This window comes from Salmo trutta, chromosome 4 (genome assembly GCF_901001165.1).
Source record: "Salmo trutta chromosome 4, fSalTru1.1, whole genome shotgun sequence".
NCBI classification, from domain to species: domain Eukaryota; kingdom Metazoa; phylum Chordata; class Actinopteri; order Salmoniformes; family Salmonidae; genus Salmo; species Salmo trutta.
The window spans coordinates 4,442,238-4,460,906 of record NC_042960.1 but is presented as its reverse complement, the minus strand read 5'-3'; the positions used below and the strand labels follow the sequence as shown (position 1 = coordinate 4,460,906).

General features: G+C 42.0%; 1 protein-coding gene and 1 long non-coding RNA gene across 5 annotated transcripts; both read left to right on the top strand.

The window, feature by feature from the left end:
* LOC115191690 (uncharacterized) lies at positions 1-1,711 on the top strand. Of its 2 annotated transcripts, XR_003877756.1 has the most exons (3): positions 1-192; positions 571-643; positions 985-1,711. It is a non-coding gene; the product is annotated as an uncharacterized LOC115191690 (long non-coding RNA). The 2 variants fall into 2 exon arrangements; XR_003877755.1 differs by lacking the exon at positions 1-192 and having other exon boundaries at positions 450-643.
* Positions 1,712-4,780: 3,069 nt separating this feature from the next.
* On the top strand, positions 4,781-10,149 carry LOC115191686 (C-type lectin domain family 17, member A-like). Of its 3 annotated transcripts, XM_029749532.1 has the most exons (7): positions 4,782-5,052; positions 5,300-5,401; positions 5,506-5,676; positions 5,796-5,938; positions 6,080-6,183; positions 6,261-6,368; positions 9,751-10,149. In XM_029749532.1, exons 1-7 carry the CDS (start codon positions 4,842-4,844, stop codon positions 9,905-9,907), a joined length of 996 nt encoding a protein of 331 aa, XP_029605392.1. In that variant the 5' UTR covers positions 4,782-4,841; the 3' UTR covers positions 9,908-10,149. The 3 variants fall into 3 exon arrangements, with proteins under 3 accessions (XP_029605394.1, XP_029605392.1, XP_029605393.1); XM_029749534.1 differs by lacking the exon at positions 5,506-5,676 and having other exon boundaries at positions 4,781-5,052; positions 5,814-5,938; XM_029749533.1 differs by lacking the exon at positions 6,261-6,368 and having other exon boundaries at positions 4,783-5,052.
* The last annotated feature ends 8,520 nt before the right edge of the window (positions 10,150-18,669 follow it).

The window sequence follows — 18,669 nt, the reverse complement described above, 5'->3', positions numbered from 1 at the left end:
TATCAATGGGTTTATGAGTATAAAGATACTGGCTAAGTTTCTCAATGTGTTCACCTTTGCTCTTCAACAGAGCAGCATTGTCAGGAGGGATGGAGATACTTTGACTCCAGTTTCTACTTCCTCTCTACTGAGAAGAAAACCTGGGAGGCGAGAGAAGCACTCCTGGTGATCATAAACAGCAGAGAGGAAAAGGTGAGAGAGAGAGGGGGGGAGGGAGGTGAGGTGAGGTGAGAGAGAGAAGAGAGAGAGATGGAGGTGAGAGAGAAGAGAGAGAGAGAGAGAGAGAGAGAGAGAGAGAGAGAGAGAGAGAGAGAGAGAGAGAGAGAGAGAGAGAGAGGGAGGGAGGGAGGGAGGGGGAGAGGAGCAGAACTGGTGATCATAAACAGCATAGAGGAACAGGTGAGAGCGAGAGAGAGAGAGAGAGAGAGAGAGAGAGAGAGAGAGAGAGAGTGGTTGAGTATTTTCATCAGTACACTAATATGTGGACAGTTTTTTAGAATATATTAGAAGTGACAGTTTTTTTTATCTTTCTCAACAACCGACCATTTCTCTTCAACCTCCACATGAGAGCCAGGATTGGTCTGACTGATTCTGTTACTGAGGGGACCTGGAAGTGGGTGGACGGCACAACACTGACCACAGGGTGAGAGATTTGACCATTTAACCTTGTGATATGGAGATAAAAAACAACAATGATATTTTGCTTGCAATCATGTTCATCAAAATGTATGTTTCAAAACATGAATGTCATTCAATGAGAACTATACAGTAGATGTATTATAGATACCAGGTAATATTTACATACAAAAATCTAATCGAAAGAGTAAAAAAAATATATATATTTGTTGATGGCCAATTCTTGATAATGGTATGACCATTTTACAGATTGTGTCTTTTAAACTGAGAAAACATAGGACTATGTCTATAACTGAGGAGGATGTTTGTACCACAGTGTCTGACTGTCTGGTTCTCTGTGTTGTTTAGGTACTGGGGGGCAGGACAGCCTGATAATGGTAGACTGTTCTCTGGGCAGGAGGACTGTGTTGAGATATACTATGGACAAGATGACCCTGTACAGACATGGAATGATGACAAATGTGGCACAAATAACAACTGGATCTGTGAGAAAGTGATGTAACAATAACCTACTGTCACAATCTCTCTCTCTCATTCTCTCTCTTGTAGTTATTATATTGATGGTTGGATACAGCACTTAATGGTTAAGGGATGATTCCACCTGGTGGTTAAAGTGAGAGATGAACACACCATAGAGGTGAAATAATGGTATTACAGACTTGCCTATGGGCTCTTTTTTAATGCACCCTTACTCGATTCCTTCTCACATCCTCTCTCCTCCTCTCCTTCTCAAAACACATTGGAGAATACAATCCTAGGGGAGGGACCTTGGACCCTCTCCTCTAATAGGGTGGGCATGGAAAGGAGGAGAGGAGACAGGAGGAGAGGAATCTAGGAAAGACTAATTGAGATAGAACCTTAGTGTCAGAGAGAGACATAGAGGAGGAAGAAGAAAATTAAGAGAACGAGGAAGAGAGGAAAAAAAGGACAAATAATTGTTGTGTTTAGATTTAGAGGAGAGTATGTAGTCATACTGTACTCTGTAAAATGCTTCTTCCTTATTTTATTACAAACATGCCATGTGATTTGCCATAGACTTATGCGCAATAAAATAAAAATGTTGTACCAATCATTAACCTATGCTTATCACTTTAATAATAAGAAAAACAAAGTCACAGATTAATAAATTAAGTAACAATGTCCTTTAACAAGGACGACCAGCTTACTGATTGAATGTGATTGGACACTTAATACAGTGTGGCCTGGACACACACAGAGGACAGAGAAGTACTGAAAGGGAACACACACACACGAAAAAAACAATGCAAATGAAAGGTGAGAATGACTCACAACCTTCACTAAACAAGAGACAACGTGTAGCTGACCAATGGCAACACCATGCACCATGCACCTGTCTGCTACATACCCACACACTCATGCATGGTGTCTATTTGCTGTTGTGTCTCTTCCTGGAGGTTGCTGTCTGCTCAAACCACTGGTTAAGGTGTGAAGTCCTCCCTACATCTATAACACTGTACGTTCTCAGACACAACACACTGTTAAACTAAAGTAGCTGTTTAACAGGATATACAACATAATATACTGTCTGTTGTACTGTGTGCAGATCCATAAAGTACCACAGTATATTTTAGAGGAGCAATTCGATTTATGCTAATGTTGACAGGAGGAGACGTGGACAGGATATAGTGAACAATGGAACCCTATGGAACCCTATGGAACCCTGACCTGTTCACTGTGATTACTATTATTTGACCATGCTGGTCATTTATGAACATTTGAACATCTTGGCCATGTTCTGTTATAATCTCCACCCGGCACAGCAAGAAGAGGACTGGCCACCCCTCATAGCCTGGTTCCTCTCTAGGTTTCTTCCTAGGTTCTGGCCTTTCTAGGGAGTTTTTCCTAATCACTGTGGTTCTACACCTGCATTGCTTGTTGTTTGGGGTTTTAGGCTGGGTTTCCGTACAGGACTTTGTGACATCCGCCGATGTAAGAAGGGATTTATAAAAATATTTGATTGATTGATTGATTGATGGATTGACTGTAATCCTGTCTGTTGTCAGCAAGGTAAGGGTCTTATTTCAAAACTCTAAAATGGCCTCCTTTTCTCATATCCTCTCTCCCTCTCAGCCACTGATTTGAAAGGAATTGGTTGCTGTAAGCTACCAGTTGTTATCAGCTACGTTAGTTGTCTGACTAAGATCTCGTGCTCACTCTCCATCTATCGACTCTCCCTCCATCCCTTCTTTCCTCTACGTGACAGATTTTACCACTCCCCAGAGTCAGCTACCAGGCGTCTCGTCCAAAGGGCAAGGTTCTGGTCTAGAAGAGTTAGTACTACATCCACCCAGGTCTCTGTCACCAACACTACAGCTGTACCTGTAGTTAGTACTACATCCACCCAGGTCTCTGTCTCCAACAATACAGCTGTACCTGTAGTTAGTACTACATCCATCCAGATATCTGTCACCAACACTACAGCTGTACCTGTAGTTAGCACTACATCCACCCAGGTCTCTGTCACCAACACTACATCTGTACCTGTAGTTAGTACTACATCCACCCAGGTCTCTGTCACCAACACTACAGCTGTACCTGTAGTTAGTACTACATCCACCCAGGTCTCTGTCACCAACACTACAGTTGTACCTGTAGTTAGTACAACATCCACCCAGGTCTCTGTCCCCAACACTACAGTTGTACCTGTAGTTAGTACTACATCCACCCAGGTCTCTGTCACCAACACTACAGTTGTACCTGTAGTTAGTACAACATCCACCCAGGTCTCTGTCACCAACACTACAGTTGTACCTGTAGTTAGTACTACTTCCACCAGAGGGTGACCTTTGACTCTGTCCCTGTATCTAAGGATCTGTGTGATGCTTTCTCTCCTCCTGTGGAATAGAGTAGAGCTATAGAGTTATAGAATAGTTCATGTAGGTAGATGTCATGTGGAACAGTGGAATCAGTACAGAGAGAGTTGTGTCATTAGATGTAACCAGTATGTATATGTTATGTTGTACTGAAAGAAAGGGTGGAAATATGTCAGGATATATGTAGTGTATATGTCAATTAACAGGATACCAATATATTTAATCAGATCCACAATTGGGACCCTGTGAATTCACACAATCATCATATAACATGATAGAGTCATATCATGTATTATTTTATCAAACTAAGGCTGGTGGGAGTTATATCATGTAGTATATTATCAAACTAAGGCTGGTGGGAGTCATATCATGTAGTATATTATCAAACTAAGGCTGGTGGGAGTCATATCTAGTAGTATATTATCAAACTAAGGCTGGTGGGAGTCACATCATGTATTATATTATCAAACTAAGGCTGGTGGGAGTCATATCATGTATTATATTATCAAACTAAGGCTGGTGGGAGTCATATCATGTATTATATTATCAAACGAAGGCTGGTGGGAGTCATATCTAGTAGTATATTATCAAACTAAGGCTGGTGGGAGTCACATCATGTATTATATTATCAAACTAAGGCTGGTGGGAGTCATATCATGTATTATATTATCAAACTAAGGCTGGTGGGAGTCACATCATGTATTATATTATCAAACTAAGGCTTGTGGGAGTCATATCATGTATTATATTATCAAACTAAGGCTGGTGGGAGTCACATCATGTATTATATTATCAAACTAAGGCTGGTGGGAGTCATATCATGTATTATATTATCAAACTAAGGCTGGTGGGAGTCATATCATGTATTATATTATCAAACTAAGGCTGGTGGGAGTCATATCATGTATTATATTATCAAACTAAGGCTGGTGGGAGTCATATCATGTATTATATTATCAAACTAAGGCTGGTGGGAGTCACATCATGCATTATATTATCAAACTAAGGCTGTTGGGAGTCATATCATGTATTATATTATCAAACTAAGGCTGGTGGGAGTCATATCATGTATTATATTATCAAACTAAGGCTGGTGGGAGTCACATCATGCATTATATTATCAAACTAAGGCTGTTGGGAGTCATATCATGTATTATATTATCAAACTAAGGCTGGTGGGAGTCATATCATGTATTATATTATCAAACTAAGGCTGGTGGGAGTCACGTGGTGGCCAGTGTTTCTAATCCACTGTGGTAGACTGATAAAAAGTTTCACTTCCATAAATCACACTTCACTGTAGTTGAGAGTTAAAAAATAGTGTCATTACAGTAAGTCACACAGACACAGAACATTGCAGGGAGAAGACACATGTACAGACGTACATTAGAGTTGAGGTTAGAAGAAGAATTTACTGTATTTGATCACAAGTGTGTTAAGATGTCAGAGGGAGTCTATGAAAACTCATATGGATTTGAAGACGATGAGCCTGATGCAATGAAGAACACAGACATTGATGGAAAACTATATGCCAATGTAAGAGCCTTCAAGCCCAGTCCAAGAAATGGAGTTGTTGCTTCTGGTAAGATTGCATACATGCATGCAAACACACACACACACACACACACACACACACACACACACACACACACACACACACACACACACACACACACACACACACACACACACACACACACACACACACACACACACACACACACTACAGGTGTGATTACCCTGTAGTACTATATCTTTATTTGTCTCAATCCTGGATGATACAGTAAAACACATGACCAAAGATCTTACTTTAATAATGTGTTATTCAGTACATGTTCAGTGGTGGAAGAGACCCTCTGGAGTTGCTGCAGTGTGTCTGGGGCTGCTGTGTGTTCTCCTACTGGCTGGGATCATAGGCCTGTCTGTCTACTGTAAGTTTAGTATGTTGTCACTGAGACTTATGTAGCCTTCTTAATCATACTTAATCATCAATGGTGTGGTAGTTACATGTTTGATTAACTTTTCCCTTTTACAGATGGAGTCATTGGTCATCACAACTCAACAGAGAGAGACCAGCTACTGGCCAGTTACAGCAATCTGACTAAAGAGAGAGACCAGCTACAGACCAGTTACAACAATCTGACTAAAGAGAGAGACCAGCTACAGACTGAGAGAGATTTTCTTAGTGGGAGGTTTACCAATCTCAGTGAGTAAACCTACAGTAACACATTTTCATTAATCCAACACACCTTATCGTGTGTCTGTATTCTTTCATTAAGTATCCAGTGTGATAAGTTGAAGGAAATTCATGTTTTCATCTTGTAGAACAAACCTGTCCTGAAGGCTGGCAGAAGTTTGAATCCAGTTGGTACTTCCTGTCTACTGAGACTAAAACCTGGAAGGAGAGCAGAAAGGACTGTATGGAGAGAGGAGCAGACCTGGTGATCATAAACAGCGATAAGGAACAGGTGAGGGTGAGGGTGAGGGTGAGGGTGAGAGAGAGAGAGAGAGAGAGAGAGAGAGAGAGAGAGAGAGAGAGAGAGAGAGAGAGAGAGAAGATATGGGTGTGCAAGGAGTAAACGTATATATATATTTATCTTTTTCAACAGGAGTTTCTCTTCAACCTCAACAAGGGAGTCTGGATTGGTCTGACTGACTCTGTTACTGAGGGGACCTTGATATGGGTGGATGGCACCCCACTGACCAACCCAAGGTAATATACTACTGCTCTAATAACACTGGCCACAGTGTAAGGAGTAGGACTGATTCTCTGTGTTGTTCATACTCTAGGTTCTCCATACTCAACTGGTGGACCAACACTGACCACAGAGTAAGAGATGATAACTACTCTGACAATAAGGCTCCAATGTTCAGTTCATTCAACCTTTATTTTTACAGGTAAATGTCATTAATGGCAGCAATAAACAAAGTTGAATTTAAGCGGAAACATTTCTGTATATAATTTAGGATTGTGATGTTCTAACTGTGATGTCTGACTGTTTTATATCCTGTAGGTACTGGTATTAACCATGATATCTGACTGTTTTTAACCCTGTAGGTACTGGTATTAACCATGATATCTGACTGTATTTAACCCTGTAGGTACTGGTATTAACCATGATATCTGACTGTTTTTAACCCTGTAGGTACTGGTATTAACCATGATATCTGACTGTTTTTAACCCTGTAGGTACTGGTTTTAACCATGATATCTGACTGTTTTTAACCCTGTAGGTACTGGTATTAACCATGATATCTGACTGTTTTAACCCTGTAGGTACTGATATCAACCATGATATCTGACTGTTTTTAACCCTGTAGGTACTGGTATTAACCATGATATCAGACTGTTTTTAACCCTGTAGGTACTGGTATTAACCATGATATCTGACTGTTTTTAACCCTGTAGGTACTGGTATTAACCATGATATCTGACTGTTTTTAACCCTGTAGGTACTGGTATTAATCATGATGTCTGACTGTTTTTAACCCTGTAGGTACTGGTATTAACCATGATATATGACTGTTTTATATCCTGTAGGTACTGGTATTAACCATGATACAGTGAGGGAAAAAAGTATTTGATCCCCTGCTGATTTTGTACGTTTGCCCACTGACAAAGAAATTATCAGTCTATAATTTTAATGGTAGGTTTGTTTGAACAGTGAGAGACAGAATAACAACAAAAAAATCCAGAAAAACGCATGTCAAAAATGTTATAAATTGGTTTGCATTTTAATGATTGAAATAAGTATTTGACCCCCTCTCAATCAGAAAGATTTCTGGCTCCCAGGTGTCTTTTATACATGTAATGAGCTGAGATTAGGAGCACACTCTTAAAGGGAGTGCTCCTAATCTCAGTTTGTTACCTGCATAAAAGACACCTGTCCACAGAAGCAATCAATCAATCAGATTCCAAACTCTCCACCATGGCCAAGACCAAAGAGCTCTCCAAGAATGTCAGGGACAAGATTGTAGACCTACACAAGGCTGGAATGGGCTTCAAGACCATCGCCAAGCAGCTTGGTGAGAAGGTGACAACATTTGGTGCGATTATTCGCAAGTGGAAGAAACACAAAAGAACTGTCAATCAACTTCGGCCTGGGGCTCCATGCAAGATCTCACCTCATGGAGTTGCAATGATCATGAGAACGGTGAGGAATCAGCCCAGAACTACACGGGAGGATCTTGTCAATGATCTCAAGGCAGCTGGGACCATAGACACCAAGAAAACATTTGGTAACACACTACGCCGTGAAGGACTGAAATCCTGCAGCGCCCGCAAGGTCCCGTTGCTCAAGAAAGCACATATACATGCCCGTCTGAAGTTTGCCAATGAACATCTGAATGATTCAGAGGACAACTGGGTGAAAGTGTTGTGGTCAGATGAGACCAAAATGGAGCTCTTTGGCATCAACTCAACTCGCCGTGTTTGGAGGAGGAGGAATGCTGCCTATGACCCCAAGAACACCATCCCCACTGTCAAACATGGAGGTGGAAACAGCATGCTTTGGGGGTATTTGTTACGAATCCCACCGAAGGTGGCTCCCCTGCCTGCTCGGGCAGCGCTCGGCGGTCGTCGTCGCCGGCCTACTAGCCGCCGCTGATCCCTTTTTCCTTTTCTGTTGGTATGTCTTATTGTTTACACCTGTTCCTTATTTGTGTCTCTTGATTTATGGTTATTTAAGCCTGTTTAGCCCACCCAGGTTTGTGCGGGATTATTTTCGTCAGAGTGTTTTTGTTGTTGGAAGTGCTGGCGATCTACTTGTGTTATTTTATATGCGTACTGTGGACCCGTTGTATTTGGGCACTTCGCTATTGACGCCGGTTGTGTTGGTGTCGACCGTTTTTGTATTTAAGGAATAAATACATTTTTTCCTTACCTCTGCTCTCTGCGCCTGACTCCTACCACCACTCCTAGCATTCGCTGACAGTGTTTTTCTGCTAAGGGGACAGAACAACTTCACCGCATCAAAGGGACGATGGACGGGGCCATGTACCATCAAATCTTGGGTGAGAACCTCCTTCCCTCAGCCAGGGCATTGAAAATGGGTTGTGGATGGGTATTCCAGCATGACAATGACCCAAAACACACGACCAAGGCTACAAAGGAGTGGCTCAAGAAGAAGCACATTAAGGTCCTGGAGTGGCCTAGCCAATCTCCAGACCTTAATCCCATAGAAAATCTGTGGAGGGAGCTGAATGTTCGAGTTGCCAAACGTCAGCCTCGAAACCTTAATGACTTGGAGAAGACTTGCAAAGAGGAGTGGGACAAAATCCCTCGTGAGATGTGTGCAAACCTGGTGGCCAACTACAAGAAACGTCTGATCTCTGTGATTGCAAACAAGGGTTTTGCCACCAAGTACTAAGTCATGTTTTGCAGAGGGGTCAAATCCTTATTTCCCTCATTGAAATGCAAATCGTTTTCTAACATTTTTGACATGCGTTTTTCTGGATTTTTTTGTTTGTTATTCTGTCTCTCACTGTTCAAATACACCTACCATTAAAATTATAGACTGATCGTTTCTTTGTCAGTGGGCAAACGTACAAAATCAGCAGGGGATCAAATACTTTTTTCCCTCACTGTATCTGACGGTTATTAACCCTGTAGGTACTGGTATTACCCATGATATCTGACTGTTTTTAACCCTGTAGGTACTGGTATTAACCATGATATCTGACTGTTCTTAACCCTGTAGGTACTGGTATTAACCATGATATACATTTAACATTTACATTTAAATCATTTAGCAGACGCTCTTATCCAGAGTGACTTACAAATTGGTGCGTTCACCTTATGATATCCAGTGGAACAACCACTTTACAATAGTGCATCTAAATCTTTTAAGGGGGGGGGTTAGAAGGATTACTTTATCCTATCCCAGGTATTCCTTAAAGAGGTGGGGTTTCAGGTGTCTCCGGAAGGTGGTGATTGACTCAACCATGATATCCGACTGTTGTTAACCCTGTAGGTACTGGTATCAACCATGATATCTGACTGTTGTTAACCCTGTAAGTACTGGTATTAACCATGATATCTGACTGTTTTTAACCCTGTAGGTACTGGTATTAACCATGATATCTGACTGTTGTTAACCCTGTAGGTACTGGTATTAACCATGATATCTGACTGTTTTTAACCCTGTAGGTACTGGTATCAACCATGATATCTGACTGTTTTTAACCCTGTAGGTACTGGTATTAACCATGATATCTGACTGTTGTTAACCCTGTAGGTACTGGTATTAACCATGACATCTGACTGTTTTTAACCCTGTAGGTACTGGCATAAACCACAGCCTGATAATGGTGCTGGCAGACTAGACTATGGTGAGGAGGACTGTGTTGAGATACGTAAAGATCAGCGTCCTCTGGAGGCATGGAATGACTTGTCATGTGACAGGAAAATCTACTGGGTTTGTGAGAAAGTGGTTTAAAATCACCATGACAACATACTGTAACACATACAGCAGCACACAGTGCACACAACTTCCTCCTTCATTCTCTCTCTCTCTATCTCTCTCACTCTCTCTCTCTCACAGACATTCTCTCTCTGTCTCAAACCCACACACACAAGCTCACACACACATGCACACACACTGCATGCACACATGCATGCAAACATATCTATTGTTGTGTTTGTTTGGAGTATTATATTAATAAAAGGCCTACTCATTTCCTGTTTGTAACTTCCTGTGTTTTATACGTCATCAGTTTCAACATGAAGTCAGTACATTTGACTTTTCCATACACATCGTTTCTAATTCAAATATATTCTACAGATATTTACATGTTCCAATTTAGTCCTGGTGATAACATTCTCAACAGTACCGAACCACCATGACATACACTGTGTAGGAGTTGACTGTATCACCAATCAATGAGTGTAGTAGAGATATCAAAGGATGTTACTTAATAATATTTAACAGTCAGTCGTTGTTGTCAATTTACAGATAAGCACAATATCAAATGCTCATATTTGACTGTTGTTCTCCTATATGGGTCCCAAAAGAGGGAAGTGTAGTGGATATTTTCAGTGGTTCAACCAGCTGTCACTCAAAAACTCCTCGACCAATCAGGTTCATTAAGAGAGAGGGCAGCAGGTAGCCTAGCAGTTAAGATCGTTGGGCCAGGAACCAAAGGGTTGTTGGTTCGATTTCCTGAGACGACTATTTGAAAAATCTGTTGATGTGCCATTGAGCAAGGCACTTAACCCTAATTGTTCCTGTAAGTTGCTCTTAATAAGAGTGTCTGCTAAATGACTAAAAGGTAAATGTAGATGAGAGCCCTGGTGGTTACTGTTGTCATCTCATCCTCACTGGTTAAGACTACCCACCCTCAATATCCATTTAGAGCAGTTTGTAGTGTCACATCTATTGTATGGACATTATAATGACCCATGTTTGTAGTCCTGGACCTCCTGAACATGTTGATGTATATTTGGGAGTAAACAGAGGGTCCAGATCAGCAGAAAGGTGAAAGGAATGGGGAATTCTGAAAACTCCCTGAATTATCTTGGGGCTGTTACATATAATATTTAATATATGTTAACAGCTAGGCTTTGTTCTCCACTTCCCCTCTATGATCTATATCTTCCTGGTATGATAGTGTCCTGTCCATCATCACAAATAGCAAGCCCCATTCCCTGGGCAGGAGGACTGTGTTGAGAAATACTCTGGACAAGATGACCATGTAGAGACATGGAATGATTTATAATGTGCTGCAGAAAATGGTTTAACAATAACCACTGTAACAATCTCTCTCACAAACACACACACACACACACACACACACACACACACACGCACAAGTAAATAAACGTGTTCTATTTTTTATATTAGCATAGCCACAACTACCGTGTAATTTTGTTGATACTTCCCTGGAGTTAACACCTACAGCAGTCACACAGACAGAGACACACAGATGACTCAGAGACAGAGATATCACTAGAAGCAGAGACTTAACGTATAGAGGGCTGGCAGCTGACGTACGACGCCTCCTGGTGGCCATGTTGGAAGACCACCACATTAATTAGAAGCAGAGACTTAATGTACAGTAGACCTACATAGAAAGAAAGACCCAGGTATTGTTAAAGATGTGTCATGAATGGCCTGTTCGGGTCAGGTTACCGTGGACCACACTCCTACAGAGACATTTCTCACACCCGCCAGAGGGGGAGAGATGGAGAGGTATGGAGGTGGGGGTTTTATGACACCTCCCGCACATTGTAAATCTTAAGGCATCAGAGAAAATCCCTTTGTCCTTTCACTGTGGAGTAATGGAATGTATGTTGGGCCTATGGAGAACCTACCTCAGAACAGTAACATGCAATAAATGGACTTTGGGACAATATGTTTCGTCAACCAAAATGGTGGTAATGACTATGAAAATTAATGTCGTTTTATTTATGCTATTAAAAGTTAAATGACGACATTAAAACGAAAACAATGTAACTTGAAGAGTTTTCACAATATGTACCTGATATTTGCATACTGTAGGTTGTGTGGAAAATGTCCAGATCAAATGGAATGTTTTTGTAAAGTTCAAATGTGAAGTTAGTTGTCTAAATTGGATATGTGTAAAATCCAGACCTTGCCTCGTAACTAGTTACGCCCAGAGAACTTGATAAAAAGACGGAAACGCCCATTTCTGACCCGAAGTTATAAAACATGTAAGTTAAGAATTAACATAACAGACTATGTGACCATGCGCTGCAGCCAAGGTTCGATTTGTTGTAACCCCACAACGCAACACGAGGTTGACGAAGACAAAGGAACCTTTTAACAAATCTATGCTACGGATGAGTAGCTGTGTCTTGAATTCAAGCAAGACCACCTGGTTACCACTCTCCAAGGAATCGTGTGTCTACACTGCTTTCATTCCTACGCTGGAGCCCTGAGCTGCACGGCTGACCGTACTCAGAAGACCCCCTTTCAGAACAAGGGCGAGGAAACAGACCACTAAGTGAAAGGACACTGACATCGTGTGGACAATCAGAGAGTTACACCCGGTAACCAAAGAAGTGCTGCCATCAGAGAAGGAGGAACTCGGTCCACCAGGAGATCCCCCATCGGAGACCTCTGACACGTAATTACATCATTATATTCTGACCCAGAAGAGCGGCAGTTTGGGGCAAGGTTAGGTTTAAACTAAGCATAGTTTACAATTGTACCCAAGTGTGCTTTTCTCTCGTGCTCTCTCACTTTCTCTCTCTTTTTAAATTCCCATTTTGTGTAACACGTGTCATATTGTGTTGGCCAGTTCTAATCAATAGCCTAGACTGTGTGTTTGTGAATGTGTATCTTATATTATCATTTTAGCTTGTTAGTAAATAAATAATCAACTCAATTGGTGTTGTATGGACTTAGTGGGACTAGGGTTTGTGCAGATTCCCAGATTATGCGACGTTCAGGATTTATTTATTTATTTTATTTCACCTTTATTTAACCAGGTAGGCAAGTTGAGAACAAGTTCTCATTTACATTTGCGACCTGGCCAAGATAAAGCAAAGCAGTTCGACAACATACAACAACACAGAGTTACAAATGGAGTAAAACAAACATACAGTCAATAATACAGTAGAAAGATAAGTCTATATACAATGTGAGCAAATGAGGTGAGATAAGGGAGGTAAAGGCAAAAAAAGCCATGGTGGCAAAGTAAATACAATATAGCAAGTAAAACACTGGAATGGTAGATTTGTAATGGAAGAAAGTGCAAAGTAGAAATAGAAATAATGGGGTGCAAAGGAGCAAAATAAATAAAATAAATAAATACGGTAGGGGAAGAGGTAGTTGTTTGGGCTAAATTATAGATGGGGTATGTACAGGTGCAGTGATCTGTGAGCTGCTCTGACAGCTGGTGCTTAAAGCTAGTGAGGGAGATAAGTGTTTCTAGTTTCAGAGATTTTTGTAGTTCGTTCCAGTCATTGGCAGCAGAGAACTGGAAGGAGAGACGGCCAAAGGAGGAATTGGCTTTGGGGGTGACCAGAGAGATATACCTGCTGGAGCGCGTGCTACAGGTGAATGCTGCTATGGTGACCAGTGAGCGGAGATAAGGGGGGACTTTACCTAGCAGGGTCTTGTAGATGACCTGGAGCCAGTGGGTTTGGCGATGATTATGAAGCGAAGGCCAGCCAACGAGAGCGTACAGGTTGCAGTGGTGGGCAGTATATGTGGCTTTGGTGACAAAATGGATGGCACTGTGATAGGCTGCATTCAGTTTGTTTGGTAGGGTATTGGAGGCTATTTTGTAAATTACATCGCCGAAGTCGAGGATCCGTAGGATGGTCAGTTTACGAGGGTATGTTTGACAGCATGAGTAAAGGATGCTTTGTTGCGAAATAGGAAGACAATTCTAGATTTAACTTTGGATTGGAGATGTTTGATGTGAGTCTGGAAGGAGAGTTTACAGTCTAACCAGACACCTAGGTATTTGTAGTTGTCCACATATTCTAAGTCAGAATCGTCCAGAGTAGTGATGCTGGACAGGCGGGCAGGTGCAGGCAGCGATCGGTTGAAGAGCATGCATTTAGTTTTACTTGTATTTAGGAGCAGTTGGAGGCCACGGAAGGAGAGTTGTATGGCATTGAAGCTCGTCTGGAGGGTTGTTAACACAGTGTCCAAAGAAGGGCCAGAAGTATACAGAATGGTGTCGTCTGCGTAGAGGTGGATCAGAGACTCACCAGCAGCAAGAGCGACATCATTGATATATACAGAGAAAAAGAGTTGGCCCAAGAAATGAACCTTGTGGCACCCCCATAGAGACTGCCAGAGGTCCGGACAACAGGCCCTCCGATTTGACACACTGAACTCTATCAGAGAAGTAGTTGGTGAACCAGGCGAGGCAATCATTTGAGAAACCAAGGCTATTTAGTCTGCCGATGAGGATGAGACTGTAGAGGAAATTAATTAATTAGCGACTGTTGTAAAATCGATATTCTGATATTCTTGGAGTTCATTTGGGAAATAGAAACTCAATAAAACCAAACTTTCCCATGGTGTCCCAGGTTACTGAGTTAATAATTACCTGATTAATTTAATCACGTAATTATAAACATTTAATAATTCGATGAACAGCAGCCGTCACAATCAATACAACGCCATAACAGATGTCAAAGGTCATCTATGCTGAACCAGATATGAACAAAAAGGTCAAGTTTGACAGAGGTGAGATGGAGGAGAGGATTGTGGATATCTACATCAGTGCAGACACCCTGAGAGATGGTGAGACCAGCACCAAGAGAGAAGAGACAGCAGACACTGCTCCTAATAATGGACCTAGAGACCAGCACTCAGGTAACACACACTCAACCCTATTAGATGAGAATGTCCGAGGCCCCTCCCCTAGGATTGTATTCTCTAATGTGTTTTGAGAAAGAGGGGAGGAGAGAGGATGTGAGGACAAATTGAGAAAGAGCTCATAGACAAGTCTGTAATACCACTATTTCACCTCTATGGTGAGTTCATCTCTCACTTTAACAACTAGGTGGAATCATCACCATTCAGGACCTTATCGAACCATCAACATGAGAGAGAGAGAGAGAGAGAGAGAGAGAGAGAGAGAGAGAGAGAGAGAGAGAGAGAGAGAGAGAGAGAGAGAGAGAGAGAGAGAGAGAGAGAGATGCCGCCATCGGCAGACCTGGCCTTCAAGAGAATACAGACTATGTGCACACTGCCGACAAAATGAGGTGGAAACTGAGCTGCACTTCCTGTCACGTCCTGACCCTAGTAAGATGTAATTTTCTATAGTAGAGTAGGTCAGGATGTGACAGGGGGTGTTTTGGGTGGTTTGTCTATGTTTTCTATTTCTATGTTTTGTTCTAGTATTCTATTTCTATGTTGGAGGTTTTTGGGATGGTCTCCAATTAGAGGCAGCTGGTTCGCGTTGTCTCTAATTGGAGATCATATTTATGTTATTTTTTTTTTCTAGTGTGTTTGTGGGCAGTTGCATTCTGTTTAGTCTCTGTACCTGACAGAACTGTGAGCTGATCGTTTTCCGTTTGTTATTTTGTCTTTTTGTCTTCGTCTTCCCTGTGGCTCAGTTAGTAGAGCATGGTGTTTGCAACGCCAGCATGATGTGTGCAACGCCAGGGTTGTGGGTTTGATTCCCACGGGGGGCCAATACAAAAAAAGAAGAAAATGCATGAAATGAAATGTATGCATTCACTACTTTAAGTCGCTCTGGATAAGAGTGTCTGCTAAATGAATAAAATGTAAATGTGTTTTTGAGTTAATAAAGTTCATCATGAGCACTCAACACGCTGCGCTTTGGTCCCCTCTCTACGACAAACGTTACACTTCCTAACCTTCTGCCAAATGTATGACCACACGAGAGACACATATTTCCCTCAGATTACACAGACCCACAAAAAAATAAAAAATAAAATAAAAATCATAGACACCCATATCTATTGGGTGAAATACCAGTGTGCCATCACAGCAGCAAGATTTGTGACAAACACCATTGTAAATACAACCCATATTTATGTTTTTATTAAATTGAACCTTTATTTAACAAGGTAAGTCAGTTAAGAACAAATTCTTATTTATAATGACAACCCACTCTTCTCTGGTAGGCTAACTTCCTTATTCAGGGGCAGAACGACAGATCAGGGATTCGATCCAGCAACTTTTAAGGTTACTGGCCCAAAACTCTAACCACTAGGCTACCTGCCGCCCCATTTATATGTATCTTCCCTTTTGTACTTTAACTATTTGCGCATCGTTATAACACTCTACATAGCCATAATATGACATTTGAAATGTCTATATTCCATTGAAACTTTTGTTAGTGTAATGTTTATTTTTGTTTCTTTATTTCACTTTTGTTTGTTATCTATTTCACTTGCTTTGGCAATGTTTCCCATGCCGAGAAAGAGTGAGAGAGGGAGAAAGAGAGAGAGGGAGAAAGAGAGAGGGAGGGAGAAAGAGAGGGCATTATCACAGTAGGTTATTGTTACATCACTTTCTCACAGATCCAGTTATGATATTTGTGACAACTGTCATCATTCCATGTCTGTACAGGGTCATCTTGTCCATAGTATATCTCAACACAGTCCTCCTGCCCAGAGAACAGACCACCATTATCAGGCTGTCCTGCCCCCCAGTACCTAAACAACACAGAGAACCAGACAGTCAGACACTGTGGTACAAACATCCTCCTCAGTTATAGACAAAGTCCTATGTTTTCTCAGTTTAAAGACTTTAAAGACTTCCCTTTGGCTCTACTCTTTTGGGCCTCTCTCTCTTTATATATTTTCTGTTGCTTCCACCTACCAAAGTATACACCCCCTCTCTCTCTCTCTCTCTCTCTCACCTATTTATGATCACCATGGAGTTGTTGCTTCAGGTAAGATCACACACACACACACACACTTAACTAGACAAACACTAAAATCATATAATTGTGGGACCTGTAGTTTGAAACACACAAAAAAGACTGTTGACCACGCCCTTAGAGAATTGAGATCAAGGATCAAATTCCCCTCCCCCATTCCTCCCCTTAACTGTTTAGTGGGGTGAAAACTGACCCAAGATCAGCGTCTAGGTGAAACATCCCATGACACCATATTGTTTTTATTTTAGCTCGCTCCACAGAAGAGAGAGAGACCAGTTAGAGGCCTGTTACAACCCCACTGGCCTGACGCAAGACAGAGACCAGCCAGATACCAGTAGTGGTATCATTGACCTGTGTACAGACAGAGACCAGTTACTGAGGGAGAGAGACCAGTTACTGAGGGAGAGAGACCAGTTACTGAGGGAGAGAGACCAGTTACTGAGGGAGAGAGACCAGTTACTGAGGGAGAGAGACCAGTTACAGAAAACAGAGGACAACGACCAGTTACAGGAGTGTTACATTGACCTGACCAATGAGAAGGTGGCGTTGGAGAAAGGCTCTCTGAGTGTAGTAAGTAGTCAAGTCAGTCACTAGTACTGCGTCCCTCTTCTCTACCCTTCTTTCTCCTGAAGTGTGCACTTGCAGTGTGCACTTAAACACTGGCTGCATTGCGATCCTCCACCCTTCTTCAGAAGTGAGCATTGGATTGGTGCAAGCATGGCAGGAGGGAGTTTCCTCCATATTCCTCACACTAGTTCATTTACATTTCTGAAGCAGATGTACAAGTGAGCAGTGTAGAGGACCGGTATTTAGCCTTTGTGTCCACCCCAGTCGTGGATTTACCAACAATACAATGTTAGAATTTGTTGTTCAATTTGCACTAGCACTACACAGCTGATTCTAATCATCAAAGCTTGATGATGAGTTGGTTATTTGAATCAGCTGTGTAGTGTAGTGCAAAAACCAAAACGTTCACTAAGGGGGTCCCAAGGACTGAGTTTGGGAAACCCTGCTTTAAGACACTGTAGCTATAGTCAGTTGAAAATGTCTGAGACCATCTATGCCAAGCCAGATATGACCAATAAGGTTTGACAGAGGTGAGATGGAGGAGAGTATTGTGGATATCTACATCAGTGCAGACACCCTGAGAGACGGTGAGACCAGCACCTCAACACATCTGCCAGCTACATGAGTTACAACACCCTTACTGAGGAACGAGACCAACTACAGACTAGCTAAGACAACCTGACCGAAGAGAGACCAGCTACAGACCAGTTACAACACCCTGACTAAAGAGAGAGACCACCTACAGACAAGCTACAACACCCTGACTAAAGAGAGAGACCAGTTACAGAGGGAGAGATGATTTTGAAGGTTGGTACTACTTCTCGACCAAGACTAAAAACTGGAATAGAGAGCAGACAGGACTGTACCAACAGAGCCTTGAGGCCTCATTTATCAATACTACTACTACTTAACCCATCAGAGTCTAAGCCCTGTTTTGTCCAGTTTTCCACTATTTCAGTCTACTTCACTGCAGAAACGGCCAACAGAACCGGAGGAACCTTTACCGTCCGAGCCACCATTGATTCACTTCTTCCTTCCCTGCCAGCATCTCCATGGTGACTGGGGGCGGTACGGCCAACTGTACGGTGAGCCTCATAGCGCCCGCTCGTACCCCGTCTGGAACAGATGTACTGTAACCCTGTCCGTTGTCAGCAAAGTAAGTGTCTTGTTTCAAAACTCTAAAATGGCCTCCTTTTTTCATATCCTCTCTCCCTCATAGCCACTGATTTGAAAAGGAATTGGTTGCTGTAAGCTTCCAGTTGTTATCAGCTACATCAGTTACCTGACTAAGCTC